Source organism: Muntiacus reevesi, chromosome 14 (assembly GCF_963930625.1).
Source record: "Muntiacus reevesi chromosome 14, mMunRee1.1, whole genome shotgun sequence".
Classification (NCBI taxonomy): Eukaryota; Metazoa; Chordata; class Mammalia; order Artiodactyla; family Cervidae; genus Muntiacus; species Muntiacus reevesi.
In genome coordinates, this window is record NC_089262.1 from 58,892,438 (window position 1) to 58,905,160 (window position 12,723).

Genomic DNA, 12,723 nt, shown 5'->3' on the forward strand with positions numbered 1-12,723 from the left:
TAGCGTAGTCAATGAACAGAAATGTTTCTCTTGAATTCCCTTGCTTTTCCTATGATCCAACAGACGTTGGGAATTTGATCCCTGGTTCCTCTGCCTTTCTAAATCTAGTTTGGACATCTGGAAGTTCTTGGCTCATGTACTGCTGAAGTCTAGCTCAAAGGATTTTGAGCATGATCTTGCTAGCATGTAAAATGATCACAACTGTATGGCAGTGTGAGCACTGCACTTACTTCAGAGATAGGGAAACAAAAGCCTAGGGAGGTAAAATGACTTCCCTTCACAGGGAGCATGCTACTCTCTCCAGTATAAGATTTTATGCTTATACACTTCACATGCTGTAACAACTGCGATGTAAGTAAAACAAAGTTAGCAAATTGTGCTTAAAACAAAGTCAAGCTAATAGCTGAATTAATATAACCTTAACTAGCTGTGGAAGCTCAGGCAGCTTTATTGCATTAACTAAATTCACTGTCCTTTGCCCAAAAAGACATGAACAAATAAATTTGAAAAACTCATAGGAAAGAAGACCTGGACAGAAGTGTCCTATTTGGCCACCTGATAAGGTCAATCAACTGCGCATCTATTTCTGACTGAAAGAGTAATGTACAGATGTCATTAAGAAATGAAAAAAAAAGTAAAAGTGCCTATATTTACTTCCCTTTGGGAACTGTAGATCCATTATATATGGATCTGGGTTTGGTCTCATACCTTTGTAATTTTCTTTCTTTATGAAATGATCCATCAGTAAGTTAAATGTATAGTTATCTGGAAAAATACCATATTGGACCTGCAATGAAAATAAAAATAAAAGTAAAATAAGAGAAAAAATTCATTAAGTTCAGTTTATAATATATGCCTATGTATTATTCAGGAAAAAAATTTGTTCCCATTAGCTTTAAAATATCTGACTATCATTTTACAGCATCTGTGACAGTGAAATAGAAGCTGTGACTCATGCAGTTTGGTAATTGGAACTGTTGGTCAGGGTGAGAAAGTTGTGAGTGGGTGTCTGATATAAGACAACTGACATGAAAAATAAAGCTCAATTCTAACACCTCATTATAACTTAAAAAAACCCAAACCAAATCAAGAATATGAAACACAACCACACTCCACTGGTTCAGTGATTCTTTTAAAAAAGTATGAATATCAACACAAAAATGGAGCCCCAGGAGAAGGCACACATTAATCACACTATGCAGCATTTTCTGGTCCTTAGAGTGCTCTTCTTCCAACTTTATTAAAATAAAGTTCACATGTAACATTGTGTGACTTTAAGGTGTACAACATGATCATTTAACAAACATATATATTGCAAAATGATTACTACAACAAGGCTAGTTAACACATTCATTGCCTCACATAATGACCATCTTTTGGTGGCAGTGGGGACGAGAATATTTAAGATCTACTCTCTTGGCAACTTTCAAGAATATAATACAGCACTCTTAACCACAGTCATCACGCTATACATTAGATCCTCAGAACTTATTCATCTTTGGGAGTTTGTATCCTTTGACCAACATCTCCCCATTTTTACCCTCCTTCCCCAGACCCTGATATCCATTATTCTACACTGTTTCTGAGTTCTTTTTCAGATTTCACACATAAGTGAGATCATGAGGTATTTGTCTTTCTTTAACCAACTTATTTTACTTTGCATAATGCTCTTAAGGTTTGTCCACGTCGTCTCAAATGGCAGAAGTTTCTTTTGAATGGCTAAATATCCCACTGTACATGTATGTATAGGCTTCCCTGGTAGTTCAGATGGTAAAGAATCTGCCTGCAATGTAGGAGACCCGGGTTCACACCCCCTCCCCACCCTACACACATTTTCTTTATCCATCCACCTGTAAATGGACACTTAGGTTTCCATGGCTTGGCTGTTGTTAATAATGCTTCAATGAACGTGGGGTTGCAGGTATCTCTTTGAGACAGTGATTTCACCCTCCTTTGGATATATACCCAGAAGTGGATCTGCTGGACCACATGGTATTTCTATTTTTAATTTCTTGAGTGATCTCCATATTATTTCCCATACTGGCTGTACCAATTTACATTTCCATCAACAGTGCATGAGGGATCCATTTCTGCCCTATTCTTGCCAGCATCTGTTATCTCTTGTCTCTGAGTTTTTAAAGACCCAAGAAAGCTGAGATTTTAGTGCCTTCCTGTGTGATTTTCATGCACAATAAAGTCTGACTACTAATCATCTAAACTGGCTATATACTTATTTTAAATTCTTACTTCAGTAGGATTACTCACTCTCATCAACCACACAGAAATATCCAAGGAATTTTTTTTTTTTCCAATTACGCCTATCCTCCTTGAAGAATTCTGATAATCCTAAACCTAAGTTGTCAGTCTCTGCTGAACCGAGTCACTATTACTAGCAGACTGTACGGAATGCCTCAAATGTGCTGAAATACAAAAAAAAAAAAAAAAAGTTCAGAAGCCACTGTTTTAAAAGTTGCATCCCATGGGCAGTGTTTAAGTTTATCAAAGCAGTCATTCGATCTGCGATAATTCCTAAGGCAGGGTAAAAACAAAATATTTTAGAATGATAAATCATTAAAGCTGGAAGGAAGGAAACTCAGGAATCAATTGGTCAGCGATTCTCAATCCTGGCTGCAAAAATCAACATGTAAGCTTTAAAAAGATACTGATGAGGTATAAATGGGCAGAGCACAGAGATCGGTTGGGGGGGGCAGTGAAAGTAGCCTGTAATACGGTAATGGTAGATGTGGGTCATTATACTTTGTTCAAAGCCACAGAGTAAACCCTAATGTAAACATGGACTTTGGGTGATTTATGTTTCAGCGTAGGTTCATCACTGTAACAAATGGTTCGCTTGGATGGGGAACGCTGATAACGGGGGAGGCATATCCCAGCACACGTGGGGACAGGGAACATATGGAAAACTTCTGTACCTTCTGTTCAATTTTGCTGTGAACCTAAAATTGCTCTAAAAAATAAATTCTATTTAAAAAAAAAAAAATTAAAAAAACCAGTTTAAAAAAATACCAATGCCTAGGCTCCAGAAAGACCAATTAAATTAGAATCCTGGGGGTGGAGAAAGCATCTATAATTTTTAAAAGCTTCTTACATGACTCTAATGGGCAGCCAAGGTTGGAAATAACTGATTTGGTACATCTCACTTGGCTTAGAGCTGAAAAAACTAAGAGCCAAAAGAATAAAATTACTATTTGCCTAAAGTGAAAGTGTTAGTTCATTAGTCATGTACGACTCTCTGCGACCCCATGGACTGTAGTTCACCAGGCTCCTCGTCTATGGAATTCTCCAGGCAAGAATACTGGAGTGGGTAGCCATTCCCTTCTCCATGGGATCCTTCCCAATTCATGGATTGAACCCAGATCTCCTGTGTTGCAAGCAGATTCTTTACCATTTGAGACACCACGGAAGCCCATTTGCCTAAAGTTAAGAACAACTGGTAGAATTCATGGTGTTATAGCTTGGATCTTCTGACTCCCTGTCTGGTGTGTTTTTCACTTAAAGACTAGTAACAATAAAAAGATAGAAATATTAGATTTATCAGTGAACCTGCTTATCTACTTTATCAAATCATAAGCTTCCCAAGGGAAAGGATAGGATGCTGCCCATTTTTGTGACAATGCCATACCCAGCACAACATCTCACACACAATCTGTCTGCAACGTGTATCAAGTTAAACCAGTAACCAAGCAAGTTACAGGAACAAAGGCTCCCAAAAACAAATATAGTACTTCTTTTTGAGTTAAAAAACAGAAGGTTCAATGACCCACAGATATAATACATTTCCAGAGAAATATTATTAAAGTCTTGTTATGGGTCAAACCAGGATTGCAGCTTGGGATTCACAATAACAATGTTCTAACTTTTGTTTGTTTTGTCCTTATTTCATACTACGAGGAGAATGAGGACTCAGCCACTGGGGGATCTGTAACATTCAGAGAGACCTAATTGTAGGGGCTTCAGGGAAGAAGTCAGGGACTCAGGAAGACATGTCCTGAATAAACTAGGAAGTCTGTCTTTTCAAAAATGTGTAAGAGATATGAATGCTCTGAAGACTGTACTCTAGCAAAATGGTCATGTCTTTTACGCTAAACATCACCAAAGGCAACTAGGCAAAACCCCCAACACTTAGGGATCAAGAATGAAATGACCACCAACAGCGTCTCTGTGACTGGATTACTAACTTTTTCCTTTTACCTCTCCATTTTTAAATCACTATGCTTGGAAAAGCCACAGCTACAGGAATCTTTATTTTTAATGTGCTGATTAATTTATACTAGCTCCATTCTAAAAAGATTATCTGAGGGCAAATACATTTAAAAGCTATTTCTTATACTATTCTCTGCTGTACTGTAATGGAACATGTAATGGTACAGACACCATCTTGCCTAAACTGAGGAGAATAAGCTGCAAATGCCAGCAAACCACTCACCTTATTTATAAGGGTATATAAGGCTTTGTCTTGGGCACCATATTTCAGACACTGCCTAATCCAGGTGTGGATAGTCCAACCTCTCAGGTACCAGCAGTTGGGGCTGTGCCGAAATCTAAATAAAACAGAAGAGAAAAAACTGATTTTAACTCTTAGATGTCAATGCCAAAACTCATCTTCCATCAGTAGGTCCCCCTCTTAGGAATTTACAGATGATCATAAAAGTCATGAAGGCCAACAGCTTATAAAACTTGAGGATAAAACTCATTAACATCTGAAATGGGAAAGAGAAGGCAAAAAATATAATAAAAATATTATAAAAATTTTATTACTTATTTATAGTCCCTAATTCAACATCTTGTTTTAATATGAGATTTATGAAAAATGATTTCAGGAATATGCTCTACTAGAAGACAGATATGGAAGCTCATTGGAGAAGGAAATGGCAACCCACTCTAGTATTCTTGCTGGGAGACTCCCATGGACTGAGGAGCCTGGCGGGCTGTGGTGGGTCCGTGGGGTCACAGACAGTCGGACACAACTGTGCGACTGAACGACAACAATGGAAGCTCATACTTTAGAGTTCTAAAACAGATGAAGAAAAAATGAAAACTAGAGTACCACAGCAATTTTAGAGGAAAATCAGCTTTGAGTTACACTGCTATTTCTTGCGGCACTTAGGAGAGACTGGGACACTCTTCAGTGAATTGAAAGGGAAAAAAAAAGAAAAAAAATTGAGCAAAATTTAGCATTCAGGCCCTTCAGGGTATATGATCATGCTGACTTTCTCACAGCTCCATTCCAGCATTTCAGTCTATCTCCTCGTGCTTCCTGCTGCTCCCCACACGGTTTTTAAAGGCCTAAGCTGTCCAAGCTGAGGTGTATATAGTACCAGTATTCCCACAAACGAATGGAACTTGGAAGTGCATTCAAATGCTAGTCTTGCCCTGAGTTGGCACACATTAGTTGGAGCAGCTTTTGCTTGCTCCTGGGGTCTGTGCGCCACAGGCTGAGTGACAGGGGAGACAGGCGTGAGGAGGCCACATAAAGGGCTGTGCAAGTCCTCTATATGCTTCTCTGTTTTGACCCGGACGGTTCCTCAAACATCATCTCATATCAGTTCAAGTTTGCACCTTTTCTCTGAACCTTCAGGAAGTGGAAGCTGGTCTATCTCTGGACCCCATAAAATTAAAAAAGTCAATTTGTCTTCTTATTGTAAAAACAAAAAGCAAGACAAAAACTTAAAGTGAAAAAATTTTGTGCCATATTTGAAAGTTGGGGCTACAGGCTAATACTGGGGGTTTTCAGAGGCCAGTTATTCAATGTGGCCACCTGCTATTTCCTGCCATCTGGTATTGGGATAGTTTCCTGCTGACTAGGTTTTCTGCCAAAGTAAAAGCTGAGAGAAAGAGAGCAAGTGAGATGTAGTACTTAATTTAGGCTGTTTATTAGTGATCTGTTGAGAGATTTGACAAAAATGAGATTTGAAGATATTTTTTAGATTGAGTCATGCAGCCCTGTCTAGTCTTTGAATGCTTTACATATGGCTGGAAAAAGTTTTTCTCACTTTATATTTCCTTACAGAATTAACCCCTTTAAAAGCAGAAAGATAGAAATATGTCAAATTATGTTTAAGATGAGAGTGACCTGGCCAGAGAAAAGCCATTGTATAAGCATCCTAGATATGGTCTAATGAGATCTTCTGCATAGAAATGAAAACATATCTTTTAGTATTTCATGCTTTCCTTCACATTTTAAAAACAGTAGCTGAGCTAACTGAGCTTCCTTCCTTGTTACTCTGAAAAATCTGAAACTTTAAGTGTAACAAACAGTTAAAAGCTAATTTTATTATTATTATAATTTTTAAAGTCAAGTGAAATACCAGTTGTATTGCCTAAAGATGGTGATGCTTCCTTGATAGCCTGAAGGCTTCCTGGACAGCAACCAGGGGGGCAGGGGGGTGACTGCCTTTTTCAACATGGATTCCTCGGTGACTGACACAATTTGTGGCCCATGATAGGTTTTTAACAAATAATAAGACAGCTTTCATCAACACTGATCATTATGCTAACTTCTATGGTATACTGCAGAATTATAAATTCCCTGTTTGGGTATTTATAATCTCATTACAAAAATAATGCCTTAGGAAGCACCACTACGAACAAAGCTAGTGGAAGTGATGGAATCCCAGTTGAGCTATTTCAAATCCTAAAAGACGATGTTGTGAAAGTGCTACACTCAATATGCCAGCAAATTTGGAAAACCTAGCAGTGGCCACAGGACTGGAAAAGGTCAGTTTTCATTCCAATCCCAAAGAAAGGCAACGACAAAGAATGTTCAAACTACTGCACAATTGCACTCATTTCACACACTAGCAAAGAAATGCTCAAAATTCTCCAAGCTAGGCATCAATGGTACATGAACTGAAAACTTCCAGATGTTGAAGCTGGATTTAGAAAAGGCAGAGGAACCAGAGAGCAAACTGCCAACATCCACTGGATCATAGAAAAAGCAGGAGAATTCCAGAAAAACATCTACTTCTGCTTTATTGATTACACTAAAGCCTTTGACCGTGTGGATCACAACAAACTGTGGAAAATTCTTGTGGAAAGAGATGGGAATACCAGACCACCAGAGAAGGCAATGGCACCCCACTCCAGTACTCTTGCCTGGAAAATCCCATGGATGGAGGAGCCTGGTAGGCTGCAGTCCATGGGGTCACAGAGTCAGACACGACTGAAGCGACTTAGCAGCAGCAACATACCAGACCACCTTACTCACCTCCTGGAAAACCTGCATGCAGGTCAAGAAGCAAGTTAGAACTAGACATGGAACAACTGATTGGTTCCAAAGTGGGAAAGGAGTACCTCAAGGCTGTATATTGTCACCCTGTTTATTTAACTACTTAACTTATATGCAGAGTACATCACACAAAATGAAGGCTGGATGAAGCACAAGTTGGAATCAAGACTGTCGGGAGAAATATCAAAGATATGCAGATGACACCACCCTTAAGGCAGAAGTGAAGAGGAACTAAAGAGCCTCTTGATGGTGGAAGATGAGAGTGAAAAAGCTGGCTTAAAACTCAACATTCAGAAAAAACTAAGATCATGGCATCCGGTCCCATCACTTCATGGCAAATAGATGGGGAAACAGTGGAAACAGTGACAGACTTTATTTTCTTCGGCTCCAGAATCACCACAAATGCTTGCTCCTTGGAAGAAAAGCTATGACAAAACTAGAGAGTGTACTGAAAAGCAGAGACATCACTTTGCCAACAAAGGTGTGTCTAGTCAAAGCTATGGTTTTTCCAGCAGTTATGTATGGATGTGAGTTGGACCATAAAGAAGGCTATGCCCTGAAGAATGGATACTTTTGAACTGTGGTGCTGGAGAAGAGTCTTGAGAGTCCCTTGGACAGCAAGGAGATCAAGCCAGTCAATCCTAAAGGACTCAACCCTGAATATTCATTGGAAGGACTAATGCTGAAGCTCCAATACTTTGAAGTATGCGAAGAGCTGACTCATTAGAAAAGGCCCCAATGCTGGGAAAGATAGAAGTCAGGAGGAGAAGGAGAGGACAGAGGATGAGATGGTTAGATGGCATCACCGACTCAATGGACATGAGTTTGAGCAAACTCCAGGAGATGGTGAAGGACAGGGAAGGCTGGTGTGCTGCAGTTCATGGGGTCATAAAGAATCGGACTGAGCGACTGAACAGCAGCAACAAAAATAACACACTGGGTTGGCAGAAGAAAGCTTGTTCAGGCTTTACTGTGCCATTTTCCAGATTAATCCAAGTGACTTTTTACCCCATATAAACCAGTAACAGTAATACAAGGGGCGGGGACATGGATGCTAAAGATAGAAAGCGTGCTGCTAGATGCTACAGATGCCTTTGATCATAGTGGTTGCTAGGTTTAGTCTATTTTTCCTTCAAAAACAAAAAGTTGTCAATTACCTCCTTTACCCAAAACTATTTAAATCTCATTTAAATCTAATCTGCGTTAGGATGTCTCCAGTGACCACTAAAGTTATTTCTTTTCTTTCTGACGGACTTTAAAATAAAGAGCACCATGATCATACCAACCAAACACCTTTTTCTCTTATTCACGATCAGCAGATCATTTTCAGGCTTTGAAAGAGTACCAGAGATTGACAGGATCTAGCTACAGACCTTCAAAGCTTAGATGAAAATTTGTGTACAGCCTTTCACTAACCTTCTGAGGCTAACTTTAATAGAGAAACAGAGAAGTCTTTTCTTCTCAAATCTTTTGTCACACTTTACTTCTTAGAAGCCTAAAGGGAAAGTTACTCAAGTCCTCACATAACTAATATAATCATCTCCCTTTGGAAGATGTGTCAACAGACTCACATGGGTCTTCACTAAGTTAACTCCCTTTCCCATCCTGGAGCAGGGCTACTTGGTGTGATTTCTGCTCTGTGAGACCGAATAATTCAGACACACAGCCGTGACCAGGGCATTTTCAATTACGTGACAACATGAAATCAATTTAGAGGCAAACACTCACACACATATTATGACATATGCTGCTCAAAGTGCAATTCCTACATTTCCTAGCCAGGCAACAAGTAAACTCTATTTTAAGTCCTTGTCAGCATTAAAAGAAAAAAAAACAAAACAGCACACAACTTATGTAACCACCTAGAATATAAACCACTCAGAACACTGAGATGGGTCCAACTTTGGATGGTAAGTTTAAGAATTCTCCGTCAGCGACTCTTTAAGTGGTTCAGAGAGAAACACTCAGGCTCTTTTCAGACGCGCCAGGGATAATACGATAGCCAGGTAACTCTCTGGAATGGGTACTCGCCTGGAACGACTCTGCGAACTGCTGGGCCAGCAGGCTCCTTTCAGCCAAGGGAAAGGCAAAGAGACACAAACACAACTCACACATTGATTTCCAAACTGCCTGCAAACAGACTGGCTTTTGTCCTTGCCTGGTGGGACCACCAGCCTGGCAGATTACAGGCAGCCACTGTAGGAGTCCCCTCTGTGCCCCATGCCATCAGCTGTTTGCTCACCTCAACAGAAGCTTTATTATTGTCCACGCCAGCAGGCTGCCAAGCTAGGCAAACCGTGTGAGTGTGGAAAAGATAAACAGATGCAACCCAAATAACTCCAACAAGGCTTGTGCTCACAAACACAAGAGACCTTCTGAGCTTCCCAGTTATAAAACAGAAGCAAACTTGACAGTTCTATGGATGTGAGTATTTTCTTGGAAGCAAGAAGGGACATAAGAAGGAGGAGGAGAGGATGAAGCATGCTCTCAAGCTCTGGCTCTGTTAGTTCCCAATGCTGATATGCCATGGCTAAAGAGACATCTGTCCACACTGCTAAGTGGGGTTTCCAGATGAAGCCAGGACTTGCCCAGGCCAGTCAAACGGCAGGTACTGACTGAGAAGCTTCCTGTCCTCAAAAATCAAGCAACAATCTGGACTTTTCGGGGCATCTGCCATCACTACATCACATTCAAGACTGACGTCACCAGGAAGGAAGGAGAGCAGAGTCACACAGCATGCATGACATGGGGCAAAAGTCTTTGATACCCTTTGAGGTACCTTAGAAGGGGAGAGCGGTTCTAGAAGTGAAGTTGAGAGTGAAGAGAGACACACCAGACACTTACTATGATTTACATAGGAGGGACTTCATTTTGTGTAGAAGTCAGATAGGATTTCCTATTTGTAACCAATTTCATTAAAAAAAAAAAGGGATACAGACTTTCTTCTATGGGTTCAACTGAAGGTTACTGTTGTAGGCCAAAGTGGTGATGCGCCTCAGTTCTTTCAGTATCACAGATAAAAGCGCTCCTGGCTGAGCAGGACTAAGGCACAGATGCCAGAGCCTGGAGCGCAGCAGCCCCACCATTCAGCTGCAGTGCCGGCTCTTCCATATGAATGAGCAAGCTTTCCACAACATTTATCTGATTATGAGAGCCACCATCCTTAAACATACATATGCAGCTTTCCCTCCTCCCGAGTGAATTCTGTATTCTGTGGCAACGGCTTTATAGATGGAAACCTCAGTCCCTGAGCTGGGTAGACATGGAGATGGGAGTGGGGGGGGCTGGTGAAAAAGGAGGACAGGAAGGAAACAGTTGATTCCAGAGCTTGCAGTGCAGATTGGAAATCTTATCAATGAAGCAAAGTGTGTAACTTGAAAGGTTTTGAGTGCGTCCCTGAACTAGAACCACAGAGCAAGAGAGTGTCCTGTGACTATTCAAACCAGAATCTGATTCATTCATGGCTACCCACTTTCTAATTCTACTAGGATAATTACTTTCTTTTGCATCCTGATGGAAATTCTGCTTTCATCAATTATTAGTTGGCTTCAACTACCACAAATAAAACCAAGTTTTGATGCAACAGTTTTCTAATGACTATATCTTTGTCAAATGTTTGCAAGGTTAATAGAGGAGTCTAATATAGGAATTGATAATAGAGACGTCCGTATTCTAGATTAAAACTACTTTCTTGCTTGAGATCCAAGATTCCTACTTTTATAGGGGAATATCAAGCAATTTTAACTTTCAAAAAATGTCCTGATTGTGCATGAAGTGATGCATCAAGAGCAAAAATCTCCTCCAAAACATTCCCCCGGCAAATATTCAATCTGTTGGGACTTGTACATTTTCAATGAATTTATTATCTACCTCTAAGGCAGATAAAAATGCTTTAAAAAAATTTAACACTTTTTTCAAGAAACAGGTTTATAGAGCTATAACATACAAACAGTAAAATTCACACTTTTCAGTGAATTTGTGACTTTTGACAAATGCACCCAGGTGCATAACCACCACCACGGTCACATTGTAAGAACAGTTTTATTACCCCGAAAAATTCCTAATGCCTCGCTTAGAGTCAGCCTCTTTGGGGTTTGCTGCTTAATTTAGGCAAATTTTATATAGATACTTCCTCAAGAGTTATTAATTTCTGACCCTAGAGTTACTAATTTTAAGAGGAAGAGCAATCCCTGTTAGTTTGTAATTTACATTCTGCCAATTTACAAAACAGAATTTGAAAAAATTAAAACTTAGTTAACAAGTAGTTTCGTCTGAGTCCTATACACACACAACCATTAGACATCTGATTTGCCATTCTAAAAAATGGATTTTTGGTAGAGAATAACACAACCATAGAGTTTTACAAATGTGGAGTGATAAATAAATGCAGCACAATAACACTTTTTAAAAGTGAAGATGGATAACAGAGGGATTTGTTAGACATAAAAGTCGAAGTCTAAATTTGTCAGACTCAGAGCTTAAAAACAAGGTCACCTGTATTTCACTCGATAATAATGAAATAACACTTCACATGGAGAAACTACTCTAGGAGAAATACTCTATTTTCCACATCCATGCAAGACAAATAGGACCTATATTCCCAAATTATTCTGTCTTCTCTCTGATCTGGCTGTTGTTTAGCCAGACTGACATCACTCAATATAAAAGACCTATTTTTCATTCACCAAGTAAATATTTAGCAAGTAGCTACACTGTACCAGATGATTTGTATTTTATCCCTGCGGGTCCACCCAGTTTCCTCTAGTTTCAAACCATCTTAAAGATGACATCTCTTCTTTTCTGATGTGCTTAGTCACTCAGTCTGACTTTTTGCAACCCCAATGGACTGCAGCCCGCTAGGCTCCTCTGTCCATGGGACTCTCCAGGCAAGAATACTGGAGTGGGTTGCCATGCCCTCCTCCAGGGGATCGTCCCAGCCAGGGGTTGAACCCGTGTCTCCCACATTGCAGGCAGATTCTTTACTGACTGGGCCACCAGGGAAGCCCTTTCAGATATACAAAGAGAAAACCTACAGCCTGACTATGCTTTGCTGCTCTTTCTCCCACGGTTTACAAAGCACAGGAGCCAGTCAGATGAAGTCGATTGCTCTTTGTCTGAAACCTACTGTTTTTATCAGTTTCCAAAAGGTGATGAATATGGATAACAGGTGAGGATTATTTGCAGGGAGAAATGGAAAAGAAAAAAGTATTCACAGTGATCGTTGATGTGCCCTCCTGCCGATGGTCCTAAAAGCATTCAAGGTCCATCTCTGTGGCCAACAACTGACCTATCAGTGAAACTGCATCCAGAAGTGCCTGGTGGGGCTTCTCTAGCCACTTGCAGGCTGGACACATAGATTAGCTTCATGCCTGAGACGGTGGAATGCAAGGTGAAGCTAATGGCAGAGGGCCTTTATCTCAGAACAGCAGAAAGCTGAGAAAAACTGGATTTTGGATCCAGTCCTATTTCTGAAAACA

At 40.1% G+C, this 12,723-nt stretch overlaps 1 protein-coding gene across 2 annotated transcripts in view; it reads right to left on the reverse strand.

Annotated features, from left to right (window-relative positions):
* The window catches only part of MRPS27 (mitochondrial ribosomal protein S27), a 113,758-nt gene that overhangs the window by 29,115 nt on the left and 71,920 nt on the right, over positions 1-12,723 (reverse strand). For both annotated transcript variants that reach the window (XM_065905666.1, XM_065905665.1), the window contains exons 5-6: positions 4,445-4,559; positions 709-787 (exon numbers count right to left, since the gene is read on the reverse strand). In XM_065905666.1, coding sequence (XP_065761738.1) covers positions 709-787; positions 4,445-4,559 — 194 coding nt within the window. The remainder of the gene's footprint in view (positions 1-708; positions 788-4,444; positions 4,560-12,723) is intronic.